At 43.9% G+C, this 18996-nt stretch overlaps 1 protein-coding gene across 1 annotated transcript in view; it reads left to right on the top strand.

The window, feature by feature from the left end:
- The first annotated feature begins 1083 nt into the window (after positions 1 to 1083).
- The window catches only part of COL5A3 (collagen type V alpha 3 chain), a 280312-nt gene continuing 262399 nt past the window's right edge, over positions 1084 to 18996 (top strand). Inside the window, 1 exon segment of the mRNA XM_073654124.1 lies at positions 1084 to 1377. Within this exon segment, the coding sequence (XP_073510225.1) occupies positions 1293 to 1377 (85 nt within the window). The 5' untranslated portion in view covers positions 1084 to 1292.

Here is an 18996-nt window from a genome sequence, read left to right as displayed (position 1 = left end):
CCACCCTTTAAGACTTGGTTGGTGAAGTGGTTTTGTTCATGGTTGAACAACAATTCCATTAACGTTCATCTGGTGAACCATCGTTTGGCCCAGTACAGCCATACACATTTTTACTTGATCTTGGCCATTATGGTTGTTCATTTGCCCATACATGTCCAATTTCTTCTACTTCTCACAGAAACCAACGAAATGGCAGTGCGGCAGTGCAGGATGATTCCACATAGTGGCATAAGACCACCCCTTAAGACTTGGTTGGTAATGTGGATGAAGTTAGTTCATGGTTGAATGACTATTCCACAAACGTTCATCTGGTGAACCATCGTTTGGCCGGCACAGCCATACATATTTTTACTTGATATTGGCCGTTATGGTTGTTCATTTGCCCATATATGTCCAATTCCTTCTACTTCTGACAGAAACCAACAAAGTGGCAGTGCTGCAATGCAGGACGATTCGACAGAACAGCAAAGGACCACCGTTTAAGATTTGGTTGGTGAAGCACAAGAACTTAGTTCATGGTTGAATGACCATTCATCTGGTGAACCATCCTTTGGTTGGCACAGCAATACACATTTTTAGGTGACATTGGCCATTATGGCTGTTAAATTTGTCCATAAATGTCCAATTACACCAGTAGAGCAATGGCTGATGTGTTATCGGAAGCAACATATGTTATAGATCTTTCTCGGAATGATCATTCATGTTCATATATCAGGCAAAGACTTCATATACGGCTGACGACGATCTAGATGATGAAAGTGGCTAAGATGATCCTTCGTTGTTATAGTCCCACCCGAGGAACATATGTTATGGTAAAAATCGTCCAAAAGTGTAATAAGTGCGGGCGCCGTAAGAGGAATCCAGGGCAGATAAGGATGAGGACCCTGGAGACTTGAGATGAGGTGACACTAGATAGGTGAGGAAGTGTCTGAGATACAAGGCAGAGGGCAACATGAATCCCTGGTAAAAAGTGAAAGAGGTGTTGGTGGTGCGTGTAGGGGGGTTATTGTTGAAAAGTTTGTACTAGATGAATAGAGAAAAGCAGAAGGGGGGTTATGAGAGGGAGAGCGAGGAGGAGGGAGGGACAGACAGAAGAGGACACACAGCCAGACAGAATAGAGTGCAAGAAAACTGATACCACAGAGAGAGAACTTAGCCAAAGGCGAGCACTCAACTCTCTCCCTTGTCTCTGCGCACATGGATACCTAGTAGTGTGACTGCGGATTACTGCCCTATGTCCCCCGTGTGTGTATATACAACTGCTGCATAGACGCTCGCTGCTGTCCTGCACTATGGAAAGGTGGATACTATCATGGGATTGCTGGAAAGTCACCATGCTGCTCCTGGTCCTGCAGAGGTTCTGCACTGTGAGAACAGGTACAGTCTTATTGCATGCCCCATCTACTGTATGTGCACAGTGCAACTGCAAAGTTACTTTGCTTTCGAGTGGGTAAAGCAAGCTGGAGTGGTCAGAGCTGAAAAGAGTAGGTGGGTTACCTGCAGTCCTATGTAAAACCACAGCTAACACATTGTGATATCAGCATCGGTTGTCGCAAAATCAGCACCACTACATCTTAATAATAGAGTAGCAGAGCTGTATTTGTCATTTCCTTGGTGCTGCATCCGAGTTAAAATAATGCTTTGGGGTTAGCAGTCCTGTGTAAATCTACAGAAAAAATAAAAATGTACTATAGTGATTTCTTTACTCATTTTGCATTTTGATGTAGCATATGCTGTAGTAGAGCCGGATTTGCCATATAACTATTAGTGTGCATTATTGATGCATCAAATATTGCATAAAGTTTACTTGCAGTCCCATGCAAAAACACTAACACATGTATATCCACTTTTACATACATGTGTTGTTGGATGTGAGAATTATGCAGGTATAGAACTGAGTGCAGCATCTGTAACGATAAATCTGAAAGAAGAATAAGACAGATATAGCAGAGCTAAATGTGTGTTTTGACTATTACAGCATCATCCCATGCAAAAGTTACAGTGTCAAATAATGCAAGGAATGTAATTAGATATGATCAATACAGACGTAGCAGAGCTAAATGCATCATATCAAATCCTATATACGAAATTAAAAACAAGATTGATACAAATGTAGCAGAGCTGAATTTGGCATGGGATGCATCACTGCACACAATGAAAATTTTTCGAAGCAAGATAATGATGTAGGATTACCCGCAGTCCCATGTAAAAACAAATATTCTAATAGCACAATGTGCTGGGCCGATTGACATAGTCAGCTCTCCAATTGGCAACAAACGTGCCATACATCAGAAAATTAGTTGAAATGTTCATTTCTGCACTTCCGCACATATTGGTGTGCTTCTGAGGCTCCATAGCTGTTGTGAAAGTAGACTGTCAGGGCATGCTGGAAATTGTAGTTTCTCAACAGCTATATTAAGTCAGCGTGAGTTTATATCTATGGTGACTGGTCAAGCTCTCCTTGTTAAAGTTCAAGTTAGATGTCAAAATCAAGATTACTTGTCAGCGGCTGCAATACTAGTCCTGGCACTATGTATATGTAGCCTGAAGATGACAGGAGAGATATAATGCAGGCTACGTATAATACAGAACTCTAGTACAGGGGAGATATAATGTAGAGGAGCTCTAGTACAGAGGATATATAATGTAGAGGAGCTCTAGTACAGGGGAGATATAATGTAGAGGAGCTCTAGTGCAGAGGAGATATAATGTAGAGGAGCTCTAGTGCAGGGGAGATATAATGTAGAGGAGCTCTAGTACAGAGGATATATAATGTAGAGCAGGGGAGATATAATGTAGAGGAGCTCTAGTACAGAGGATATATAATGTAGAGGAGCTCTAGTGCAGGGGAGATATAATGTAGAGGAGCTCTAGTGCAGAGGAGATATAATGTAGAGGAGCTCTAGTGCAGAGGAGATATAATGTAGAGGAGCTCTAGTACAGGGGAGATATAATGTAGAGGAGCTCTAGTGCAGAGGAGATATAATGTAGAGGAGCTCTAGTACAGAGGAGATATAATGTAGAGGAGCTCTAGTACAGGGGAGATATAATGTAGAGGAGCTCTAGTACAGAGGAGATATAATGTAGAGGAGCTCTAGTGCAGAGGAGATATAATGTAGAGGAGCTCTAGTACAGAGGAGATATAATGTAGAGGAGCTCTAGTACAGGGGAGATATAATGTAGAGGAGCTCTAGTGCAGAGGAGATATAATGTAGAGGAGCTCTAGTGCAGAGGAGATATAATGTAGAGGAGCTCTAGTACAGGGGAGATATAATGTAGACTGAGCTCTGGTGCAGGGGAGATATAATGTAGAGGAGCTCTAGTGCAGAGGAGATATAATGTAGAGGAGCTCTAGTACAGGGGAGATATAATGTAGAGGAGCTCTAGTACAGGGGAGATATAATGTAGAGGAGCTCTAGTGCAGGGGAGATATAATGTAGAGGAGCTCTAGTGCAGAGGAGATATAATGTAGAGGAGCTCTAGTGCAGAGGAGATATAATGTAGAGGAGCTCTAGTACAGGGGAGATATAATGTAGAGGAGCTCTAGTGCAGAGGAGATATAATGTAGAGGAGCTCTAGTGCAGAGGAGATATAATGTAGAGGAGCTCTAGTACAGGGGAGATATAATGTAGAGGAGCTCTGGTGCAGAGGAGATATAATGTAGAGGAGCTCTAGTGTAGAGGAGATATAATGTAGAGGAGCTCTAGTGCAGGGGAGATATAATGTAGAGGAGCTCTAGTGCAGGAGAGATATAATGTAGAGGAGCTCTAGTGCAGAGGAGATATAATGTAGAGGAGCTCTAGTACAGGGGAGATATAATGTAGAGGAGCTCTAGTGCAGGAGAGATATAATGTAGAGGAGCTCTGGTGCAGAGGAGATATAATGTAGAGGAGCTCTAGTGCAGAGGAGATATAATGTAGAGGAGCTCTAGTGCAGAGGAGATATAATGTAGAGGAGCTCTAGTGCAGAGCAGATATAATGTAGAGGAGCTCTAGTGCAGAGGAGATATAATGTAGAGGAGCTCTAGTGCAGAGGAGATATAATGTAGAGGAGCTCTAGTGCAGAGGATATATAATGTAGAGGAGCTCTAGTGCAGGGGAGATATAATGTAGAGGAGCTCTAGTGCAGAGGAGATATAATGTAGAGGAGCTCTAGTGCAGGAGAGATATAATGTAGAGGAGCTCTAGTGCAGAGGAGATATAATGTAGAGGAGCTCTAGTACAGGGGAGATATAATGTAGAGGAGCTCTGGTGCAGAGGAGATATAATGTAGAGGAGCTCTAGTGCAGAGGAGATATAATGTAGAGGAGCTCTAGTACAGGGGAGATATAATGTAGAGGAGCTCTAGTGCAGAGGAGATATAATGTAGAGGAGCTCTAGTGCAGAGGAGATATAATGTAGAGGAGCTCTAGTACAGGGGAGATATAATGTAGAGGAGCTCTGGTGCAGAGGAGATATAATGTAGAGGAGCTCTAGTGCAGAGGAGATATAATGTAGAGGAGCTCTAGTACAGGGGAGATATAATGTAGAGGAGCTCTAGTGCAGAGGAGATATAATGTAGAGGAGCTCTAGTGCAGAGGAGATATAATGTAGAGGAGCTCTAGTGCAGAGGAGATATAATGTAGAGGAGCTCTAGTGCAGAGGAGATATAATGTAGAGGAGCTCTAGTGCAGAGGAGATATAATGTAGAGGAGCTCTAGTGCAGAGGATATATAATGTAGAGGAGCTCTAGTGCAGGGGAGATATAATGTAGAGGAGCTCTAGTGCAGAGGAGATATAATGTAGAGGAGCTCTAGTACAGGAGAGATATAATGTAGAGGAGCTCTAGTGCAGAGGAGATATAATGTAGAGGAGCTCTAGTACAGGGGAGATATAATGTAGAGGAGCTCTGGTGCAGAGGAGATATAATGTAGAGGAGCTCTAGTGCAGGGGAGATATAATGTAGAGGAGCTCTAGTGCAGAGGAGATATAATGTAGAGGAGCTCTAGTGCAGAGGATATATAATGTAGAGGAGCTCTAGTGCAGGGGATATATAATGTAGAGGAGATCTGGTGCAGAGGATATATAATGTAGAGGAGCTCTAGTGCAGGGGATATATAATGTAGAGGAGCTCTAGTGCAGAGGAGATATAATGTAGAGGAGCTCTAGTGCAGGGGAGATATAATGTAGAGGAGCTCTAGTGCAGAGGAGATATAATGTAGAGGAGCTCTAGTGCAGGGGATATATAATGTAGAGGAGATCTGGTGCAGAGGAGATATAATGTAGAGGAGCTCTAGTGCAGGGGATATATAATGTAGAGGAGATCTGGTGCAGAGGATATATAATGTAGAGGAGCTCTAGTGCAGAGGAGATATAATGTAGAGGAGCTCTAGTGCAGAGGAGATATAATGTAGAGGGGCTCTAGTGCAGAGGAGATATAATGTAGAGGAGCTCTAGTGCAGGGGAGATATAATGTAGAGGAGCTCTAGTGCAGGGGAGATATAATGTAGAGGAGCTCTGGTGCAGAGGATATATAATGTAGAGGAGCTCTAGTGCAGAGGAGATATAATGTAGAGGAGCTCTAGTGCAGAGGAGATATAATGTAGAGGGGCTCTAGTGCAGAGGAGATATAATGTAGAGGAGCTCTAGTGCAGAGGAGATATAATGTAGAGGAGCTCTAGTGCAGAGGAGATATAATGTAGAGGAGCTCTAGTGCAGAGGAGATATAATGTAGAGGAGCTCTAGTGCAGGGGAGATATAATGTAGAGGAGCTCTAGTGCAGAGGAGATATAATGTAGAGGAGCTCTAGTACAGGGGAGATATAATGTAGAGGAGCTCTAGTGCAGAGGAGATATAATGTAGAGGAGCTCTAGTGCAGAGGAGATATAATGTAGAGGAGCTCTAGTGCAGGGGAGATATAATGTAGAGGAGCTCTAGTGCAGAGGATATATAATGTAGAGGAGCTCTAGTGCAGAGGAGATATAATGTAGAGGAGCTCTAGTGCAGGGGAGATATAATGTAGAGGAGCTCTAGTGCAGAGGAGATATAATGTAGAGGAGCTCTAGTACAGGGGAGATATAATGTAGAGGAGCTCTAGTGCAGAGGAGATATAATGTAGAGGAGCTCTAGTGCAGAGGAGATATAATGTAGAGGAGCTCTAGTGCAGGGGAGATATAATGTAGAGGAGCTCTAGTGCAGGGGAGATATAATGTAGAGGAGCTCTAGTGCAGAGGAGATATAATGTAGAGGAGCTCTAGTGCAGAGGATATATAATGTAGAGGAGCTCTAGTGCAGGGGAGATATAATGTAGAGGAGCTCTAGTGCAGAGGAGATATAATGTAGAGGAGCTCTGGTGCAGGGGATATATAATGTAGAGGAGCTCTAGTGCAGAGGATATATAATGTAGAGGAGCTCTAGTGCAGGGGAGATATAATGTAGAGGAGCTCTAGTACAGAGGATATATAATGTAGAAGAGCTCTAGTACAGGGGAGATATAATGTAGAGGAGCTCTAGTACAGGGGAGATATAATGTAGAGGAGCTCTAGTGCAGAGGAGATATAATGTAGAGGAGCTCTAGTACAGGGGAGATATAATGTAGAGGAGCTCTAGTGCAGAGGAGATATAATGTAGAGGATCTCTAGTGCAGAGGAGATATAATGTAGAAGAGCTCTAGTGCAGAGGAGATATAATGTAGAGGAGCTCTGGTGCAGGGGAGATATAATGTAGAGGAGCTCTAGTGCAGAGGAGATATAATGTAGAGGAGCTCTAGTGCAGAGGAGATATAATGTAGAGGAGCTCTAGTGCAGAGGAGATATAATGTAGAGGAGCTCTAGTGCAGAGGAGATATAATGTAGAGGAGCTCTAGTGCAGAGGAGATATAATGTAGAGGAGCTCTAGTGCAGAGGAGATATAATGTAGAGGAGCTCTAGTGCAGAGGAGATATAATGTAGAGGAGCTCTAGTGCAGGGGAGATATAATGTAGAGGAGCTCTAGTGCAGAGGATATATAATGTAGAGGAGCTCTAGTGCAGAGGAGATATAATGTAGAGGAGCTCTAGTGCAGAGGAGATATAATGTAGAGGAGCTCTAGTGCAGAGGAGATATAATGTAGAGGAGCTCTAGTGCAGAGGAGATATAATGTAGAGGAGCTCTAGTGCAGGGGAGATATAATGTAGAGGAGCTCTAGTGCAGAGGAGATATAATGTAGAGGAGCTCTAGTGCAGGGGAGATATAATGTAGAGGAGCTCTGGTGCAGAGGATATATAATGTAGAGGAGCTCTAGTGCAGAGGAGATATAATGTAGAGGAGCTCTAGTGCAGGGGAGATATAATGTAGAAGAGCTCTAGTGCAGAGGAGATATAATATAGAGGAGCTCTAGTGCAGGGGAGATATAATGTAGAGGAGCTCTAGTGCAGGGGAGATATAATGTAGAGGAGCTCTAGTGCAGAGGAGATATAATGTAGAGGAGCTCTAGTGCAGGGGAGATATAATGTAGAGGAGCTCTAGTGCAGGGGAGATATAATGTAGAGGAGCTCTAGTGCAGGCGAGATATAATGTAGAGGAGCTCTAGTGCAGAGGAGATATAATGTAGAGGAGCTCTAGTGCAGAGGAGATATAATGTAGAGGAGCTCTAGTGCAGAGGAGATATAATGTAGAGGAGCTCTAGTGCAGAGGAGATATAATGTAGAGGAGCTCTAGTGCAGAGGATATATAATGTAGAGGAGCTCTAGTGCAGGGGAGATATAATGTAGAGGAGCTCTAGTGCAGAGGAGATATAATGTAGAGGAGCTCTGGTGCAGGGGATATATAATGTAGAGGAGCTCTAGTGCAGGGGAGATATAATGTAGAGGAGCTCTCGTGCAGAGGAGATATAATGTAGAGGAGCTCTAGTGCAGAGGAGATATAATGTAGAGGAGCTCTAGTGCAGAGGAGATATAATGTAGAGGAGCTCTAGTGCAGGGGAGATATAATGTAGAGGAGCTCTAGTGCAGGGGAGATATAATGTAGAGAAGCTCTAGTGCAGGGGAGATATAATGTAGAAGAGCTCTACTGCAGAGGAGATATAATGAAGAGGAGCTCTAGTGCAGGGGAGATATAATGTAGAGGAGCTCTGGTGCAGAGGATATATAATGTAGAGGAGCTCTAGTGCAGAGGAGATATAATGTAGAGGAGCTCTGGTGCAGAGGATATATAATGTAGAGGAGCTCTAGTGCAGAGGAGATATAATGTAGAGGAGCTCTAGTGCAGGGGAGATATAATGTAGAAGAGCTCTACTGCAGAGGAGATATAATGAAGAGGAGCTCTAGTGCAGGGGAGATATAATGTAGAGGAGCTCTAGTTCAGAGGAGATATAATGTAGAGGAGCTCTAGTGCAGGGGAGATATAATGTAGAGGAGCTCTAGTGCAGAGGAGATATAATGTAGAGGAGCTCTAGTGCAGAGGAGATATAATGTAGAGGAGCTCTGGTGCAGAAGAGATATAATGTAGAGGAGCTCTAGTGCAGGGGAGATATAATGTAGAAGAGCTCTAGTGCAGGGGAGATATAATGTAGAGGAGCTCTGGTGCAGAGGATATATAATGTAGAGGAGCTCTGGTGCAGAGGAGATATAATGTAGAGGAGCTCTAGTGCAGGGGAGATATAATGTAGAGGAGTTCTAGTGCAGGGGAGATATAATGTAGAGGAGCTCTAGTGCAGGGGAGATATAATGTAGAGGAGCTCTAGTGCAGAGGAGATATAATGTAGAGGAGCTCTAGTGCAGGGGAGATATAATGTAGAAGAGCTCTAGTGCAGAGGAGATATAATGTAGAGGAGTTCTAGTGCAGGGGAGATATAATGTAGAGGAGCTCTAGTGCAGAGGAGATATAATGTAGAGGGGCTCTAGTGCAGAGGAGATATAATGTAGAGGAGCTCTAGTGCAGGGGAGATATAATGTAGAGGAGTTCTAGTGCAGGGGAGATATAATGTAGAGGAGCTCTGGTGCAGAGGAGATATAATGTAGAGGGGCTCTAGTGCAGAGGAGATATAATGTAGAGGAGCTCTAGTGCAGAGGAGAAATAATGTAGAGGAGCTCTAGTGCAGAGGAGATATAATGTAGAGGAGCTCTAGTGCAGAGGAGATATAATGTAGAGGGGCTCTAGTGCAGAGGAGATATAATGTAGAGGAGCTCTAGTGCAGAGGAGATATAATGTAGAGGAGCTCTAGTGCAGGGGAGATATAATGTAGAGGAGCTCTAGTGCAGGGGAGATATAATGTAGAGGAGCTCTAGTGCAGGGGAGATATAATGTAGAGGAGCTCTAGTGCAGGGGAGATATAATGTAGAGGAGCTCTAGTGCAGGGGAGATATAATGTAGAGGAGCTCTAGTGCAGAGGAGATATAATGTAGAGGAGCTCTAGTGCAGGGGAGATATAATGTAGAGGAGCTCTAGTACAGGGGAGATATAATGTAGAGGAGCTCTAGTGCAGGGGATATATAATGTAGAGGAGCTCTAGTGCAGGGGAGATATAATGTAGAGGAGCTCTAGTGCAGAGGACATATAATGTAGAGGAGCTCTAGTACAGGGGAGATATAATGTAGAGGAGCTCTAGTGCAGGGGAGATATAATGTAGAGGAGCTCTAGTGCAGGGGAGATATAATGTAGAGGAGCTCTAGTGCAGAGGAGATATAATGTAGAGGAGCTCTAGTGCAGGGGAGATATAATGTAGAGGAGCTCTAGTACAGGGGAGATATAATGTAGAGGAGCTCTAGTGCAGGGGAGATATAATGTAGAGGAGCTCTAGTGCAGGGGAGATATAATGTAGAGGAGCTCTAGTGCAGAGGAGATATAATGTAGAGGAGCTCTGGTGCAGGGGAGATATAATGTAGAGGAGCTCTAGTGCAGGGGAGATATAATGTAGAGGAGCTCTGGTGCAGGGGATATATAATGTAGAGGAGCTCTAGTGCAGAGGAGATATAATGTAGAGGATCTCTAGTACAGGGGAGATATAATGTAGAGGAGCTCTAATACAGAGGAGATATCATGTAGAGGAGCTCTAGTACAGGGGAGATATAATGTAGAGGAGCTCTGGTGCAGAGGAGATATAATGTAGAGGAGCTCTGGTGCAGAGGAGATATAATGTAGAGGAGCTCTAGTGCAGAGGAGATATAATGTAGAGGAGCTCTAGTGCAGGGGATATATAATGTAGAGGAGCTTTAGTGCAGGGGATATATAATGTAGAGGAGCTCTAGTACAGGGGAGATGTAATGTAGAGGAGCTCTGGTGCAGAGGAGATATAATGTAGAGGAGCTCTGGTGCAGAGGAGATATAATGTAGAGGAGCTCTAGTGCAGGGGATATATAATGTAGAGGAGCTTTAGTGCAGGGGATATATAATGTAGAGGAGCTCTAGTACAGGGGACATATAATGTAGAGGAGCTCTAATACAGAGGAGATATAATGTAGAGGAGCTCTAGTGCAGAGGAGATATAATGTAGAGGAGCTCTGGTGCAGAGGAGATATAATGTAGAGGAGCTCTGGTGCAGAGGAGATATAATGTAGAGGGGCTCTAGTACAGAGGAGATATAATGTAGAGGAGCTCTAGTACAGAGGAGATGTAATGTATTGAAGCTCTAGTGCAGAGGAGATATAATGTAGAGGAGCTCTGGTACAGAGTAGATGGAATGTATTGAAGCTCTAGTGCAGAGGAGAAATAATGTAGAGGAGCTCTGGTGCAGGGGAGATATAATGTAGAGGAGCTCTAGTTCAGAGGAGATATAATGTAGGGGAGCTCTAGTACAGGCGATATGTAATGTAGAGGAGCTCTAGTACAGAGTATATGGAATGTATTGAAGCTCTAGTGCAGAGGAGAAATAATGTAGAGGAGCTCTAGTGCAGAGGAGATATAATGTAGAGGAGCTCTAGTGCAGGGGAGATATAATGTAGAGGAGCTCTAGTGCAGAGGAGATATAATGTAGAGGAGCTCTAGTGCAGAGGAGATATAATGTAGAGGAGCTCTAGTGCAGAGGAGATATAATGTAGAGGAGCTCTAGTACAGGCGATATATAATGTAGAGGAGGTCTGTTGCAGATGAGATATAATGTAGAGGAGCTCTAGTGCAGTGGAGATATAATGTAGAGGAGCTCTAGTGCAGAGGAGATATAATGTAGAGGAGCTCTAGTGCAGAGGAGATATAATGTAGAGGAGCTCTAGTGCAGAGGAGATATAATGTAGAGGAACTCTAGTGCAGAGGAGATATAATGTAGAGGAGCTCTGTTGCAGAGGAGATATAATGTAGAAGAGCTCTAGTGCAGAGGAGATATAATGTAGAGGTGCTCTAGTACAGAGGAGATATAACGTAGAGGAGCTCTAGTGCAGAGGAGATATAATGTAGAGGAGCTCTAGTACAGGGGACATATAATGTAGAGAAGCTCTAGTGCAGGGGAGATATAATGTAGAGGAGCTCTAGTGCAGAGGAGATATAATGTAGAGGAGCTCTAGTGCAGAGGAGATATAATGTAGAGGAGCTCTAGTGCAGAGGATATATAATGTAGAGGAGCTCTAGTGCAGGGGAGATATAATGTAGAGGAGCTCTAGTGCAGAGGAGATATAATGTAGAGGAGCTCTAGTGCAGGGGAGATATAATGTAGAGGAGCTCTCGTGCAGAGGAGATATAATGTAGAGGAGCTCTAGTGCAGAGGAGATATAATGTAGAGGAGCTCTAGTGCAGAGGAGATATAATGTAGAGGAGCTCTAGTGCAGGGGAGATATAATGTAGAGGAGCTCTAGTGCAGGGGAGATATAATGTAGAGAAGCTCTGTTGCAGAGGAGATATAATGTAGAGGAGCTCTGGTGCAGAGGATATATAATGTAGAGGAGCTCTAGTGCAGAGGAGATATAATGTAGAGGAGCTCTAGTGCAGGGGAGATATAATGTAGAAGAGCTCTAGTGCAGAGGAGATATAATGTAGAGGAGCTCTAGTGCAGGGGAGATATAATGTAGAGGAGCTCTAGTGCAGGAGAGATATAATGTAGAGGAGCTCTAGTGCAGAGGAGATATAATGTAGAGGAGCTCTAGTACAGGGGAGATATAATGTAGAGGAGCTCTAGTGCAGGGGAGATATAATGTAGAGGAGCTCTAGTGCAGAGGAGATATAATGTAGAGGAGCTCTAGTGCAGGAGAGATATAATGTAGAGGAGCTCTAGTTCAGAGGAGATATAATGTAGAGGAGCTCTAGTGCAGGGGAGATATAATGTAGAGGAGCTCTAGTGCAGAGGAGATATAATGTAGAGGAGCTCTAGTGCAGAGGAGATATAATGTAGAGGAGCTCTGGTGCAGAAGAGATATAATGTAGAGGAGCTCTAGTGCAGAGGATATATAATGTAGAGGAGCTCTGGTGCAGAGGAGATATAATGTAGAGGAGCTCTAGTGCAGGGGAGATATAATGTAGAGGAGCTCTGGTGCAGAGGATATATAATGTAGAGGAGCTCTGGTGCAGAGGAGATATAATGTAGAGGAGCTCTAGTGCAGGGGAGATATAATGTAGAGGAGTTCTAGTGCAGGGGAGATATAATGTAGAGGAGCTCTAGTGCAGGGGAGATATAATGTAGAGGAGCTCTAGTGCAGAGGAGATATAATGTAGAGGGGCTCTAGTGCAGAGGAGATATAATGTAGAGGAGCTCTAGTGCAGGGGAGATATAATGTAGAGGAGCTCTAGTGCAGAGGAGATATAATGTAGAGGAGTTCTAGTGCAGGGGAGATATAATGTAGAGGAGCTCTAGTGCAGAGGAGATATAATGTAGAGGGGCTCTAGTGCAGAGGAGATATAATGTAGAGGAGCTCTAGTGCAGAGGAGATATAATGTAGAGGAGCTCTAGTGCAGAGGAGATATAATGTAGAGGAGCTCTAGTGCAGGGGAGATATAATGTAGAGGAGTTCTAGTGCAGGGGAGATATAATGTAGAGGAGCTCTAGTGCAGAGGAGATATAATGTAGAGGGGCTCTAGTGCAGAGGAGATATAATGTAGAGGAGCTCTAGTGCAGAGGAGATATAATGTAGAGGAGCTCTAGTGCAGAGGAGATATAATGTAGAGGAGCTCTAGTGCAGGGGAGATATAATGTAGAGGAGTTCTAGTGCAGGGGAGATATAATGTAGAGGAGCTCTAGTGCAGGGGAGATATAATGTAGAGGAGCTCTAGTGCAGAGGAGATATAATGTAGAGGGGCTCTAGTGCAGAGGAGATATAATGTAGAGGAGCTCTAGTGCAGGGGAGATATAATGTAGAGGAGCTCTAGTGCAGGGGAGATATAATGTAGAGGAGCTCTAGTGCAGAGGAGATATAATGTAGAGGAGCTCTAGTGCAGAGGAGATATAATGTAGAGGAGCTCTAGTGCAGAGGAGATATAATGTAGAGGAGCTCTAGTGCAGGGGAGATATAATGTAGTGGAGTTCTAGTGCAGGGGAGATATAATGTAGAGGAGCTCTGGTGCAGAGGAGATATAATGTAGAGGGGCTCTAGTGCAGAGGAGATATAATGTAGAGGAGCTCTAGTGCAGAGGAGAAATAATGTAGAGGAGCTCTAGTGCAGAGGAGATATAATGTAGAGGAGCTCTAGTGCAGAGGAGATATAATGTAGAGGAGCTCTAGTGCAGAGGAGATATAATGTAGAGCGGCTCTAGTGCAGAGGAGATATAATGTAGAGGAGCTCTAGTGCAGAGGAGAAATAATGTAGAGGAGCTCTAGTGCAGAGGAGATATAATGTAGAGGAGCTCTAGTGCAGGGGAGATATAAAGTAGAGGAGCTCTAGTGCAGAGGAGATATAATGTAGAGGAGCTCTAGTGCAGAGGAGATATAATGTAGAGGAGCTCTAGTGCAGGGGAGATATAATGTAGAGGAGCTCTAGTGCAGGGGAGATATAATGTAGAGGAGCTCTAGTGCAGGGGAGATATAATGTAGAGGAGCTCTAGTGCAGGGGAGATATAATGTAGAGGAGCTCTAGTGCAGGGGAGATATAATGTAGAGGAGCTCTAGTGCAGAGGAGATATAATGTAGAGGAGCTCTAGTGCAGGGGAGATATAATGTAGAGGAGCTCTAGTACAGGGGAGATATAATGTAGAGGAGCTCTAGTGCAGGGGATATATAATGTAGAGGAGCTCTAGTGCAGGGGAGATATAATGTAGAGGAGCTCTAGTGCAGAGGACATATAATGTAGAGGAGCTCTAGTGCAGGGGAGATATAATGTAGAGGAGCTCTAGTACAGGGGAGATATAATGTAGAGGAGCTCTAGTGCAGGGGAGATATAATGTAGAGGAGCTCTAGTGCAGGGGAGATATAATGTAGAGGAGCTCTAGTGCAGAGGAGATATAATGTAGAGGAGCTCTGGTGCAGGGGAGATATAATGTAGAGGAGCTCTAATACAGAGGAGATATAATGTAGAGGAGCTCTAGTACAGGGGAGATATAATGTAGAGGAGCTCTGGTGCAGAGGAGATATAATGTAGAGGAGCTCTGGTGCAGAGGAGATATAATGTAGAGGAGCTCTAGTGCAGAGGAGAAATAATGTAGAGGAGCTCTAGTGCAGAGGAGATATAATGTAGAGGAGCTCTAGTGCAGGGGAGATATAAAGTAGAGGAGCTCTAGTGCAGAGGAGATATAATGTAGAGGAGCTCTAGTGCAGAGGAGATATAATGTAGAGGAGCTCTAGTGCAGGGGAGATATAATGTAGAGGAGCTCTAGTGCAGGGGAGATATAATGTAGAGGAGCTCTAGTGCAGGGGAGATATAATGTAGAGGAGCTCTAGTGCAGGGGAGATATAATGTAGAGGAGCTCTAGTGCAGGGGAGATATAATGTAGAGGAGCTCTAGTGCAGAGGAGATATAATGTAGAGGAGCTCTAGTGCAGGGGAGATATAATGTAGAGGAGCTCTAGTACAGGGGAGATATAATGTAGAGGAGCTCTAGTGCAGGGGAGATATAATGTAGAGGAGCTCTAGTGCAGAGGACATATAATGTAGAGGAGCTCTAGTGCAGGGGAGATATAATGTAGAGGAGCTCTAGTACAGGGGAGATATAATGTAGAGGAGCTCTAGTGCAGGGGAGATATAATGTAGAGGAGCTCTAGTGCAGGGGAGATATAATGTAGAGGAGCTCTAGTGCAGAGGAGATATAATGTAGAGGAGCTCTGGTGCAGGGGAGATATAATGTAGAGGAGCTCTAGTGCAGGGGAGATATAATGTAGAGGAGCTCTGGTGCAGGGGATATATAATGTAGAGGAGCTCTAGTGCAGAGGAGATATAATGTAGAGGATCTATAGTACAGGGGAGATATAATGTAGAGGAGCTCTAATACAGAGGAGATATAATGTAGAGGAGCTCTAGTACAGGGGAGATATAATGTAGAGGAGCTCTGGTGCAGAGGAGATATAATGTAGAGGAGCTCTGGTGCAGAGGAGATATAATGTAGAGGAGCTCTAGTGCAGAGGAGATATAATGTAGAGGAGCTCTAGTGCAGGGGATATATAATGTAGAGGAGCTTTAGTGCAGGGGATATATAATGTAGAGGAGCTCTAGTACAGGGGAGATGTAATGTAGAGGAGCTCTGGTGCAGAGGAGATATAATGTAGAGGAGCTCTGGTGCAGAGGAGATATAATGTAGAGGAGCTCTAGTGCAGGGGATATATAATGTAGAGGAGCTTTAGTGCAGGGGATATATAATGTAGAGGAGCTCTAGTACAGGGGACATATAATGTAGAGGAGCTCTAATACAGAGGAGATATAATGTAGAGGAGCTCTAGTGCAGAGGAGATATAATGTAGAGGAGCTCTGGTGCAGAGGAGATATAATGTAGAGGAGCTCTGGTGCAGAGGAGATATAATGTAGAGGGGCTCTAGTACAGAGGAGATATAATGTAGAGGAGCTCTAGTACAGAGGAGATGTAATGTATTGAAGCTCTAGTGCAGAGGAGATATAATGTAGAGGAGCTCTGGTACAGAGTAGATGGAATGTATTGAAGCTCTAGTGCAGAGGAGAAATAATGTAGAGGAGCTCTGGTGCAGGGGAGATATAATGTAGAGGAGCTCTAGTTCAGAGGAGATATAATGTAGGGGAGCTCTAGTACAGGCGATATGTAATGTAGAGGAGCTCTAGTACAGAGTATATGGAATGTATTGAAGCTCTAGTGCAGAGGAGAAATAATGTAGAGGAGCTCTAGTGCAGAGGAGATATAATGTAGAGGAGCTCTAGTGCAGGGGAGATATAATGTAGAAGAGCTCTAGTGCAGAGGAGATATTATGTAGAGGAGCTCTAGTGCAGAGGAGATATAATGTAGAGGAGCTCTAGTGCAGAGGAGATATAATGTAGAGGAGCTCTAGTGCAGAGGAGATATAATGTAGAGGAGCTCTAGTACAGGCGATATATAATGTAGAGGAGGTCTGTTGCAGATGAGATATAATGTAGAGGAGCTCTAGTGCAGAGGAGATATTATGTAGAGGAGCTCTAGTGCAGAGGAGATATTATGTAGAGGAGCTCTAGTGCAGAGGAGATATAATGTAGAGGAGCTCTAGTGCAGAGGAGATATAATGTAGAGGAGCTCTAGTACAGGCGATATATAATGTAGAGGAGGTCTGTTGCAGATGAGATATAATGTAGAGGAGCTCTAGTGCAGAGGAGATATAATGTAGAGGAGCTCTAGTGCAGAGGAGATATAATGTAGAGGAGCTCTAGTGCAGAGGAGATATAATGTAGAGGAACTCTAGTGCAGAGGAGATATAATGTAGAGGAGCTCTGGTGCAGAGGAGATATAATGTAGAGGAGCTCTAGTGCAGAGGAGATATAATGTAGAGGAGCTCTAGTGCAGAGGAGATATAATGTAGAGGAGCTCTAGTGCAGAGGAGATATAATGTAGAGGAGCTCTAGTGCAGAGGAGATATAATGTAGAGGAGCTCTGTTGCAGAGGAGATATAATGTAGAGGAGCTCTAGTGCAGAGGAGATATAATGTAGAGGAGCTCTAGTGCAGAGGAGATATAATGTAGAGGAGCTCTAGTACAGGGGACATATAATGTAGAGGAGCTCTAGTGCAAAGGATATATAATGTAGAGGAGCTCTAATACAGAGTAGATGGAATGTATTGAAGCTCTAGTGCAGAGGAGATATAATGTAGAGGCGCTCTAGTACAGAGGAGATATAATGTAGAGGAGCTCTAGTGCAGAGGAGATATAATGTAGAGGAGCTCTAGTGCAGGGGAGATATAATGTAGAGGAGCTCTAGTACAGGGGAGATATAATGTAGAGGAGCTCTAGTACAGGGGAGATATAATGTAGAGGAGCTCTAGTACAGGGGAGATATAATGTAGAGGAGCTCTAGTACAGGGGAGATATAATGTAGAGGAGCTCTAGTACAGGGGAGATATAATGTAGAGGAGCTCTAGTAGAGGGGAGATATAATGTAGAGGAACTCTAGTACAGGGGACATATAATGTAGAGGAGCTCTAGTACAGGGGACATATAATGTAGAGGAGCTCTAGTACAGAGGAGATATAATGTAGAGGCTCTCTAGTGCAGAGGAGATATAATGTAGAGGAGCTCTAGTGCAGAGGAGATATAATGTAGAGGAGCTCTAGTGCAGAGGAGATATAATATAGAGGCGCTCTAGTACAGAGGAGATATAATGTAGAGGAGCTCTAGTGCAGAGGAGATATAATGTAGAGGAGCTCTAGTGCAGAGGAGATATAATGTAGACTGAGCTCTGGTGCAGAGGAGATATAATGAAGAGGAGCTCTAGTGCAGAGGAGATATAATGTAGAGGAGCTCTAGTACAGGGGAGATATAATGTAGAAGAGCTCTAGTACAGGGGATATATAATGTAGAGGAGCTCTAGTGCAGGGGATATATAATGTAGAGGAGCTCCAGTACAGGGGACATATAATGTAGAGGAGCTCTAATACAGAGGAGATATAATGTAGAGGAGCTCTAGTGCAGAGGAGATATAATGTAGAGGAGCTCTGGTGCAGAGGAGATATAATGTAGAGGAGCTCTAGTGCAGAGGAGATATAATGTAGCGGAGCTCTAGTGCAGAGGATATATAATGTAGAGGAGCTCTAGTGCAGAGGAGATATAATGTAGAAGAGCTCTACTGCAGAGGAGATATAATGTAGAGGAGGTCTGTTGCAGAGGAGATATAATGTAGAGGAGCTCTGGTGCAGAGGAGATATAATGTAGAGGAGCTCTGGTGCAGAGGAGATATAATGTAGAGGAGCTCTGGTGCAGAGGAGATATAATGTAGAGGAGCTCTAGTGCAGGGGAGATATAATGTAGAGGAGCTCTAGTACAGGGGAGATATAATGTAGAGGAGCTCTAGTGCAGGGGATATATAATGTAGAGGAGCTCTAGTGCAGGGGAGATATAATGTAGAGGAGCTCTAGTGCAGAGGACATATAATGTAGAGGAGCTCTAGTGCAGGGGAGATATAATGTAGAGGAGCTCTAGTACAGGGGAGATATAATGTAGAGGAGCTCTAGTGCAGGGGAGATATAATGTAGAGGAGCTCTAGTGCAGGGGAGATATAATGTAGAGGAGCTCTAGTGCAGAGGAGATATAATGTAGAGGAGCTCTGGTGCAGGGGAGATATAATGTAGAGGAGCTCTAATACAGAGGAGATATAATGTAGAGGAGCTCTAGTACAGGGGAGATATAATGTAGAGGAGCTCTGGTGCAGAGGAGATATAATGTAGAGGAGCTCTGGTGCAGAGGAGATATAATGTAGAGGAGCTCTAGTGCAGAGGAGAAATAATGTAGAGGAGCTCTAGTGCAGAGGAGATATAATGTAGAGGAGCTCTAGTGCAGGGGAGATATAAAGTAGAGGAGCTCTAGTGCAGAGGAGATATAATGTAGAGGAGCTCTAGTGCAGAGGAGATATAATGTAGAGGAGCTCTAGTGCAGGGGAGATATAATGTAGAGGAGCTCTAGTGCAGGGGAGATATAATGTAGAGGAGCTCTAGTGCAGGGGAGATATAATGTAGAGGAGCTCTAGTGCAGGGGAGATATAATGTAGAGG

The sequence above is a fragment of the Phyllobates terribilis genome, unplaced genomic scaffold (assembly GCF_046119375.1).
Source record: "Phyllobates terribilis strain yellow unplaced genomic scaffold, ASM4611937v1 Scaffold_11__3_contigs__length_659146591, whole genome shotgun sequence".
Lineage (NCBI taxonomy): Eukaryota > Metazoa > Chordata > Amphibia > Anura > Dendrobatidae > Phyllobates > Phyllobates terribilis.
The sequence above is the reverse complement of the archived record's forward strand: the minus strand, read 5'-3'. Positions and strand labels throughout refer to the sequence as shown.